The 10,330-nt window shown below is 43.8% G+C and overlaps 1 protein-coding gene across 1 annotated transcript; it reads right to left on the reverse strand.

Annotated features, from left to right (window-relative positions):
- Positions 1–8,597: 8,597 nt before the first annotated feature.
- On the reverse strand, positions 8,598–10,001 carry LOC311496900 (nuclear factor 7, brain-like; the record flags this gene model as incomplete). Its single annotated transcript, XM_084556929.1, has 1 exon — positions 8,598–10,001. The coding sequence occupies exon 1, from the start codon at positions 9,972–9,974 to the stop codon at positions 8,598–8,600; it is 1,377 nt and encodes a 458-aa protein (XP_084413055.1). The 5' UTR covers positions 9,975–10,001.
- Positions 10,002–10,330: the final 329 nt, after the last annotated feature.

Below are 10,330 nucleotides of genomic sequence, written 5' to 3' on the forward strand. Positions count from 1 at the left end.
GGTAAATTCAGTCGATCCTGAAAAGAAAGAAAATATTCTTAAATCAGATTATTTCTTTATTATATCAGTAAATTATTTGGGTTGATCTTGTTCATACCTCCATCACTGGTACACGGTCACAGCACAGTACAGGACGTCTGAAACCACAGAGACGAGAAACTCTGAGGTTACACAGGTTACACTCTTATACATCTTTTAAAGTTGTCAGGGTTTTAGCACAGACTGAATAAAGATGGAACAGCTCCTCTACAGTGAAGTCAAAGCAAGTAGAGCTCCCCCTGGTGTCTGGCTGCAGTATAGGTCATAAGCTCCGCCCCCTCCATGTTAGTGGGCGGGACTTGTGCCAAACTAAAACACTAAAATACACGTCACATATTTATTTTCAATGATGGTTTCTGTTATTTTAGGTAGTTTTGTTAGTTATTTATTTGATGCTATAGAAACAGAATGTGACATAATGCCGACTACCAGTTGCCATGCCAACCGCTCTGTAAAGTGGTCCTGTAGGACTGTGAGAGTTGTAAAAAAATTAAAACAAATAAGTCCAGTGTATAATCCATCATGTCCTTGTACCAGGTGGAGGTAGAGCAGAGCGTAGTATTAATTAAACTAAAACATGAGTGAGTCTGGAGGAAGTGTGGGCGGGGCATCAATATCACGGCTCCACGTGGCTCCGCCCTCAGACCGTACTGATCAGACTCTGGCTCCAAACTCACAAGATGGCGCCGCCCGTATCCCCGGGACAATAGAGTCAGTTTGACCAATGAGAGGAAGAGGAGACGTGGTGTCCATATTTATATACAGACTATGCTCTGGACAGTAGCTTCCATACACTGCTGTATCTTAGTGCTGTATGACCATAGAAAGGATTTGTCTCCATCTTGTCCTCCTGTCCTGTAAAATACCTGAGCTCACCTGGTTGCTCTGTCAGCTCACCTGTTTCCTGGTTCTGCTGACCGGGCTGGAGGAAGGTGACCGGCTGAGCTGAAACACAAACAGTGGAAATGAAAGCAGCAGCTGCTTTGTGTCGATGATTCATCTCATTTGCAACACAAATACAAGTCTCAGCCAGCGTTTGACAACAGTCCTGTCTGCAGCTGTAGATCCTCTGCTGCAGGCGTCGCTTTAGTAAATTCAGACATTTCTGAGTCGACGGGACTCACAGGAAGTGGAGTCCTGTCCCAACGACTCGATGACTGAATAAGTCGGCTGAACTGTTTCTCCTTCATCAGCCGGAGAGTTTGACACCGGATGTTTCTTTTCTGCAGATACAAACAACAGAGATGAGATGTTATTATATGTGATTTATTCTGTCACCACGAAGGAACAGAAACGCTGGAGATGCTAAGCTAACTCTAACACTTTAGGATAAATCTGGGCCAAATGTCACAGAGCTAACCTGGCTAGCCTGACTGCAGTCACTTTTATGTTGTTGTTTTTTAATTCATTCTAAAGATTCTGCTTGAATGGAGCACGAGCTAGAGCTAATCACAATAAAGAGCTAGCTATAGACCACATTAGTGTACTTTCTGCGGAAAGGAGGAGAGGCTATCCATCTGGTTGCAGATCTTCTTAGAAAGACATTTTCATGGCGGACTTTGAAGGAAAAGCTGGATATTGTGAGGAAAGGCCGCCCAACCCTGGAGCTAGCTAGCCTGACCCAGCCAGGGAAACTTTCAGGTCAGCAGCTATGAGCGCTACCCTTGGTTGACAGGCTCTGAGGAGAACTCTAGATAGTTTCTAAAGTTCTGGTGATAAAATGAATTCTATTTACATCTGTTACATATATTTCTGTCATTTTATTGGGTCGACATTGATGCTTCTGCTGGATTTGACGTATGTGGCGCTGGTGGCTGCAGAGAGTGAGAGGAGACTTTATGAATTGTTCTAAGTGAGTTTCTTTCTTTAGTAATGACATTCATCTCTATATGAGATACCTGTCTACGATGCTACGTCTGTTTTATTGTGTATCTGGATGATGTTGATGGTTTCTACAGCAGTGGATCATAACCATCGTATTAAGACGTGTTTTAATGAGGTTGGAGGTCATTGAAGGTCTAGATGGTAAATACACGACCAAGAGTATAAACTCAGTAGCTGCACTTCTCTGAACATATTTTAACCTTTTAAAGAATAATCTCTATAAAACTGTGTTACAGCAGATATTCATGAAACTGAGACACAGGTTTAGTTTTGGTTGTTGTTGTAATACCACAAGTGACCACTGAGTCAAAATGTCAGTGTTGCGTCAGTCGCTCACTCCAACAGAAGCACATGAGTCCTGTCGACATCGTCGGGAACACGACGAGGCCAACGACAGCCAATACGACGGTCAGGACACTGGGCAGTGAATCACTGGTGGGATACGTCCTCTCTACTTCGTCCAGAGGAGTCTCCAGCCTGCAGGTCAACACCTCGTCCTCCAGGTAGGGGACACAGCTGATCCGACGGTAGGGCCCCATCTCTGTTGTGTGGCCCTGGGGCTCCAGAAGGCGCCTGGAGGCCATCAGCCACACCATTTTAGGCAGCGGGTGGCCCTCGAATTCACACCGAAGCGACCGGGGGGCGCTGCCAGGGCCGCAGGGTTCATCCACCACAGAGAGGCTCAGGATCTCGGGTTTAGCTGCCAAATAGTGAACCACAGAATCATGATGTTAATTACAATGATGGGAATAACGGCGTTAAAATAGACAGCGTTATTTTTTTCAGCAATGGGTAATCTAACTAATTACTATTTCCTCCATTACAACGCAGCTACCGTTACCGACAGTAAAATGTGGTGCGTTACCTGCACTGCGTTACTTGCCCCTAACCCCTAACCCTAAGCCATAACCCTAACCCCTAACCCCTACCTAACCCCTAAGCCATAACCCTAACCCCTAACCCCTACCTAACCCCGATACAACCTGTGCCTGCGCATAAGTAGCCTTTCCTTTAGGAGTAAGGTTACTCCTTATACCCAAACCTAACCCTAATCCCTACCTAACCCCTAACCCCTAACCCTAACCCGTAGGTGTTTTTTGTTGTTGTTTTTTTCCCCCTGTGGGTGGGGTGGATGCGGTAGCCACATAAGTGATGATCACTGGCTAAGGTAGGGTAAGATGGTAAGCCAATCAGCGGCAGGGCAGTGTTCAAAAATCTAATTCTTAGACGTATTTAAACATATTTAAACAGGCAATAGTTTCCTTGGTAACTAGTTACTTTTATAGTGGAGTAATTCAGTTTCTAACTCAGTTACTTTCTGGAAGAAGTAACGAATAACTATAATTAATTACTTTTTAAAAGTAACGTGCCCAACACTGGTTCATTCATTTTTTCTGTTTTCCATCTGAGAAACTGATCGTCTCCTCAACGCCAGAACTGATTTATCCATCCTGATCAGTGACTGTGACCAGATTTAACCGTTACTATGGAGACCAGATCAAATGATGTCATCAGATACATGAGTTCACACCAAAACATCGACCACTGTAGAGGAGGAGCATCACATCTACTGGAAACAGAACAGAAGAAGAAGAAAACGAGAAGAAGGAGGAGGTGGAGACAAAGAAAGTGCTCAAGATAAAAGGTGGAACAAATGAAGAGAAAGAGAAGACCGGGGGAACGTTCAGGTCAGCAACTATGAGCGCTACCCTTGGTTGACAGGCTCTGAGGAGAACTCTAGATAGTTTCTAAAGTTCTGGTGATAAAATGAATTCTATTTACATCTGTTATGTATATTTCTGTCATTTTATTGGGTCGACATTGATGCTTCTGCTGGATTTGACGTATGTGGCGCTGGTGGCTGCAGAGAGTGAGAGGAGACTTTATGAATTGTTCTAAGTGAGTTTCTTTCTTTAGTAATGACATTCATCTCTCTATATGAGATACCTGTCTACGATGCTACGTCCTGTTTTATTGTGTATCTGTATGATGTTGATGGTTTCTACAGCAGTGGAGTCATAATGATCGTATTAAGACGTGTTTTAATGAACTTGGAGGTCAATGAAGGTCTAGGTGGCCCACTAGAACCTCTACTCCTCATCCATCAGATCCTTACCTTCAACAGACAGATCTATCCTTGCTTCAAAATAATTTCTCCGCCACGGAGAAGTGTTCTCCAGCTCCACTTTGCAGAAGAACAAGCCGTTGTCCATCAGCTCCACCTTCCTGATGAGCAGCGACATCTCTCCCCGTCGAGGATCTCCATTAAGAGAATATTTCAGCTCCGGCCATGAACAGTTGTTGCCTCCTTCCATGGACTCGTTTTTAACTGTGCACACAAAGAACGGCTCAGAGATCGTTGTTCTCGCCAGCCACTTCACCGTGATCCTCCCTGAGTAGTCCGTTCTCTCTGGAGTCAAGGAGCAGCCCAGGACGGCGTCGTCTCCTCTGGATACATTGACCGACGGAGACCCCGTTATCTTCCAAGCATTCAGGACAGAACCTGAGGAGGACGAGAACATCTGGAAGCTCAAAATCACAACATCATCCCTGGTCCTGACTCCTCTGTTAAAACCTGGAGGGTCCAGATCTTACCTGTGACCATGGTGGACAGAATAAGACAGAAACACTGCAGCCTCATCCTCAGACCTGTTACCAGACACAAGAGAAACAGTCAACAATCAAACAGTTGAACTGAAACAGCAGATTGAGGAAGAGTTGACTGACCTGTCATTAGTGAACTTATCATTTCTGTCCAGATGTTGCAGAGAGAGAAATGTATTAAGGTGAGGGGCTACCTTTTTCTGCTGAATGTACAGGAAACAACTCGAACTGAGCAGTCTGTCACTAACTGCATTATAATTAGGCTCATGGCCGTAGCTAACTCTCTGTGTGACAAAACAGGAAGGAAGAAATCATCAGAATAGGGGGGGGGGGGGGGGGGGGCTGGAGCCTGTCACTGGGTGAGAGGAAGTGAAGCAGAAACCTGCAGCAGCTCCAGGATTCAAACTTTCAAACCAACTGGACTCAGTTTGTCCCACGAGACCTACCAGAGGACACGAGGACACGCTTCACGTCAGACCAGCCGGATGGATCCGTGGGGTTTGAGGAGTCAAACGAGCCGCAGGTGGAAACCTCAGCACCACAAACCATGTCACCACACCACAGAGGTTTTAGTTTTCTGAACTCTAAACACCCAAAGAGACACAGCGTCTTAAAATAAGACACACAATGAGACAAGGAGACGCAAAACATCTGCAAACAGCTGGACACAAGATGACAACATCCTCCTCTTAATGTGCAGCACTGAGCTTTTACAAAATATGTCTGAACTGAACTTTGACCCCGGGGCCCCTGGACCCACTAATAGTCCATGTGCTGTGAATGACCCTGAAGATGCCACTGCTGTCCACATACTTTTGGCTGTTATTTGGTCTGTGATGGACAGACTTGGACCAGAACCAGGGGACAGATGTGGAGAGGAGTGAGAGTCAACCTCTGGCTCCCCCTGCTGGACAAGAGGAGGAATTAAACATATCAGTTTAATCAGTGATCAGGTTAAAAGAAGGTCTAGAGGGGGGGTCCACCCTGGACAGGTCTCCAGTCTATCCCAGCTGCCATTGGTCTAGAGGTGGGGTCCACCCTGGACAGGTCTCCAGTCTATCCCAGCTCTCATCGGTCTAGAGGGGGGGTCCACCCTGGACAGGTCTCCAGTCTATCCCAGCTGTCATCGGTCTAGAGGGGGGTCCACCCTGAACAGGTCTCCAGTCTATCACAGCTGTCATTGGTCTAGAGGGGGGGTCCACCCTGGACAGGTCTCCAGTCTATCACAGGGCTAACACAGAGAGACACCCACACCTACGGCCAATTTAGAATCACCAATGAACCTAACCAGCATGTCTTTGGACGGTGGGAGGAAGCTGGAGAACCTGGAGAGAACCCACGCAGACACAGGGAGAACATGCAAACTCTACACAGAAAGGAACCAGTCGGCCTGGATTAGAACCCAGAACCTTCTGGCTGGGAGGCATCAGTGATGACCACCACACCACTGAGTCAGTGTTCTGAAAAACAACCAGAACATTTCTCTTCTTCCCCTGGCTCTAATCCTCTTCCATAGTTATTGTTATCTCAACATTCATCTACTCTCATGGACACCTGGTCCACTCCTCCAGTTCTGCTTTAAATGAAACGCGTTAAGAAGAATAAGACGATGAATAAATCTTTATTATTATGGATCAGAAACAACAACGTTAGAAATTCTCCTTAAAAAGAGAAAATCAATATTAGAGTATGAAGTATTTTTATGTCATAAAAATAAGATCAATAAAAAAAAAAAACACAGTTACACTAAAATAAATCTTTATCAACGCTGGAACATGAATCGTTTTCCTTGTGACGTTGAAGGTAAATTCAGTCGATCCTGAAAAGAAAGAAAATATTCTTAAATCAGATTATTTCTTTATTATATCAGTAAATTATTTGGGTTGATCTTGTTCATACCTCCATCACTGTTACACGGTCACAGCACAGTACAGGACGTCTGAAACCACAGAGACGAGAAACTCTGAGGTTACACAGGTTACACTCTTATACATTTTTTAAAGTTGTCAGGGTTTTAGCATAGACTGAATAAAGATGGAACAGCTCCTCTACAGTGAAGTCAAAGCAAGTAGAGCTCCCCCTGGTGTCTGGCTGCAGTATAGGTCATAAGCTCCGCCCCCTCCATGTTAGTGGGCGGGACTTGTGCCAAACTAAAACACTAAAATACACGTCATATATTTATTTTCAATGATGGTTTCTGTCATTTTAGGTAGTTAATATAATGTTGATGAACGTTCAAGTGTCAATATCTCCTTTTAGTTATTTGACGCTATAGAAACAGGATGTGACATAATGGTGTCAAAAATAAATTAAAAATACAAGGGGCTCTGACTTTTTCTGAGTTAATAAAATAAATAATAAATACGATTAAAAATGATATGAAAATACAAAATGTTTGGTTCTGACCTTTGACTGATGTTTAAATTAAACTCTTTAATTCAAGATTCAAGATTCAAGATTTCTTTATTGTTAATTTCTCAATACGTTTGCAACATACAGAAAAATCGAAAAAACGTTTCTCTCTCTTTCTCACATAATAAATAAAATAAAATAAAAACCTAAAAACCTAATCTAAACCTAACCTTAATCTCTCATGTCTGAATTTAAAATGTCAAAATGGGACAATTCTGTAACAAAAAAAAAAAAAAAAAAGGAAACTGGATCTAATCTCAGATTTCTGACGTTTTCTCTGATTTCAAAGAAAAAACTAAACTTAGTTTCTGATTTAAAAAGGTCAGAGAGATCAGGTGGTCTCTCTATTTATTACGTAAACACATACCATTAATCTTTTTATTCATTTCCTGTACATTTTATTTTTTCTCTTGCTGACTTTATTCCATCAGACACCAACACTAATCCCTCAGGGGGAGGCGTGGTTTCCCTGTCGGGCTTTTATTTTGAAGAGAACATCCTGTGTGTGCAGGTTCCCTTGTGTTGTCAGACTTGACAGGTGATGATGGTGGAGGTGTGGTCTCTGTCAGGAAACACTGCAGCAGAGAGGAGGACAGCAGACATGTGTCTTCATGTGGAGGACATGTCCATCAGATCAGACCTGAGCTACAGCAGGGACATGGTCTCAGTCTCCACCTCCTCAGACTCAGATCCAGTCCGGCTGGAGGATCTGTTGGTGTTTGTCTCTGTTGGAACCAGACTCCTGAATTTTTGACTAAAATCTCTGAGAGCTCTCATCAATAATTCAGAATAATTCAGAGAGCAGCGTCAGAAACATTAAACCCAGAGAGAGGAGGCAGCTCAGCTCCAATCAGAGTTCAGCTCAGGTCAGCTCCAGAAACCAGAGCCTGGTTTAAGACTCAGACCTGGATCATGTTGGATCATTTCTCTGAGGCCGTTGGAGGATCTGACTGAAGACTGAAGTGATGTTTTATCAGAGAAAAATAAACCTCAGCTCAACTCTTTCTACGTTGTTTCTCTGAAAGCAGTTAAATGTATTTATCACACTACTTCCTGTGCAGGTAAATGTCAGCATCAGTTTTATTCATAAAGATCATTTAACACCAACAAACGTTGATTAAAGCTGCAGAAGTAGCAAAAAACAAAACACATTTACACTGTTGAATGTTTCACAAAGTCATCGTCTGTTCTGACAGAAACATAATCATGAGACTATTTCTTTACAAAAATGACACAAAACATCAACAGATTATAACTCAAGTCCTGAAAGTCAACAAAGATAGAACCCAATCAAACACATGGAACAGAAATATTAATCATTTGTTCATCTCTTTGAGTTGTAAAAGTAACTGAACCCTTCCCGGTTTCTGGTACCAGCTGATCAGTGGTCTACAGCAGCTTGGAGGAATTTTAGCCCATTCCTCAGAACAGAACCACTTCAGTTCTGAGATGTTGGTGGGTTTCCTCACATCAACTGCTTGCTTCAGGTCCTTCCACAACATTTCTATTGGATTAAGGTCAGGACTTTGACTTGGCCGTTCCTAAACATTCATCTTGTTCTTCTTTAACACCGTGTTGACAAAACTACATTTTATATGATCACTGACATTGATTAGTTGTTACAGCCCAACACACATTTATAATCATAATGTTTATCTCTAACTGATCTGATTCACTGGTAATATCTTCACTGGGAGTTTATCCCCAATTCCAATGAATGGAAACATCTTCTCAGTGAAAGTGTGTGTGATGGTGTGTATGTGTGTGTTAGTATCAAGATCAAAGAACGACAGATTTCCTCTGTTCCAGTCCAGATTCACTCTGATCCTCTGGAGATTCTTCTCTACTGAGAGACCAGTGGAAGGATGTGGTGGTGAACGTGCTGAGTATTTACCTTTATAGAGCATTATTCTCCACAATCCAGATCGTATTCCTCCCTTCCTCTGGACAGACTCTGCTGTCACACCCATTGTCCACACTGTGTCATCTCCAACATCAACATCCCAGCTGTGAGTCCCTGAGTTAAAGCCCTCAGAGCCCTGGACAGACCAGACATAATCAAACCTCTCTGGATTATCAGGAAGATGTTGTTTATCTCCTCCTCTCACACTGGTCAGATCTTCAGACAGGAACAGTCTTGGATGAGCAGTGTTTGGATCCAGAATGACAGGAGTGTAGGAGACCATGTCCTTCATGTTGTTCCAGATGTTGAAGGTCAGGTTGCCCAGATGTTTGGCCTGGTCTATCAGAGCTCCTGAGGGCAGCTGTGGATCATCCAGCAGGGGGCAGAGCTGGACTCTTTCCACTGCAGCCTTGTAGTTGTTCAGGAATGAGACGTCTTCAGCTCTCAGCTCCTCCTCTGTGGCTCTGACTGTGTCTGAAAGAGCTGCTATCTCTCTGCTCAGAGTCTCCATCTTCTCCTTCATCATCTGACTCTTCTGCTCCTCTTCCTCCCTCAGTGCAGCCATCCTGGCCTCCTCTTCCTCTGCTAGAAACTGGTGAAGCTTCTTGAACTGCTCCTTAATCTGCCTCTCTGTGTGTCGGGCCTGGACCTTGATGTGTTTTTCTGTTTCATCAAACTTCACTTTAACTTCTTCACAAACCTTTAACTTCTCCTTTAAGGGCTCCAGAGTTTCCTGAAGGTTTATCTTGTACCGTCGTGCAGCTTCATCGATGGGACTGAATCTGTGGTTGGAGTGTTTTTCTGAATCTCTGCAGATGACACACACTGGCTGCTGATGGTCCAGACAGAAGAGTTTAGGTTTCTCAGAGTGCAGACTGCAGAGAGACTCTGGAGATCTCTGATCTCTCTCCTGTAAGAAGGACTCACACAGGTTCCTCAACACCAAGTTTAAAGGTGGTTCATCTCTTGAAGATCTTCTCATACAAACTGGACACTGGTATGTTGGATTCTCTCTCCACCAGTTCTTCAGACAGACTTTACAGAAGCTGTGGCTACATGACAGAACAACAGGATCTCTGAAGACCTCCTGACAGACCGGACAGCAGAGATCCTGCTCTAATCTGGAAGCCATTTAGTTTCTGAGTGAAGCTGAAACACAGCAGACACAAAGTCCAGTCAGTCATGGCTCTCCTCCATCTTCTACTAACTTCTCTGAAGCTTCCTTTGACTTTGAGTCCTGTTTTTGGTCAAACTCACCTTCAGTGTGTGGAGAGTCAGCAGCTTGAAGCAGCAGTGTTGTAGTTTTCCACTTTTCTCTCCTGTAGCTGGACTCACTCAGAGGAAGGTGTTAGTTTGGTCTGAAGGTGAATCTGATCGTCTGTGTCTCTCTTTAGTCTCACACAATAATAAACTGTTTCCTGGTTTGTCTCAGGTAAATCAGGTGAGGGGGCGGAGCTTTACCAGATCTCCTCTCATAAATGTAGAACT

This window comes from Chelon labrosus (assembly GCF_963514085.1).
Source record: "Chelon labrosus genome assembly, chromosome: 12".
NCBI lineage: Eukaryota > Metazoa > Chordata > Actinopteri > Mugiliformes > Mugilidae > Chelon > Chelon labrosus.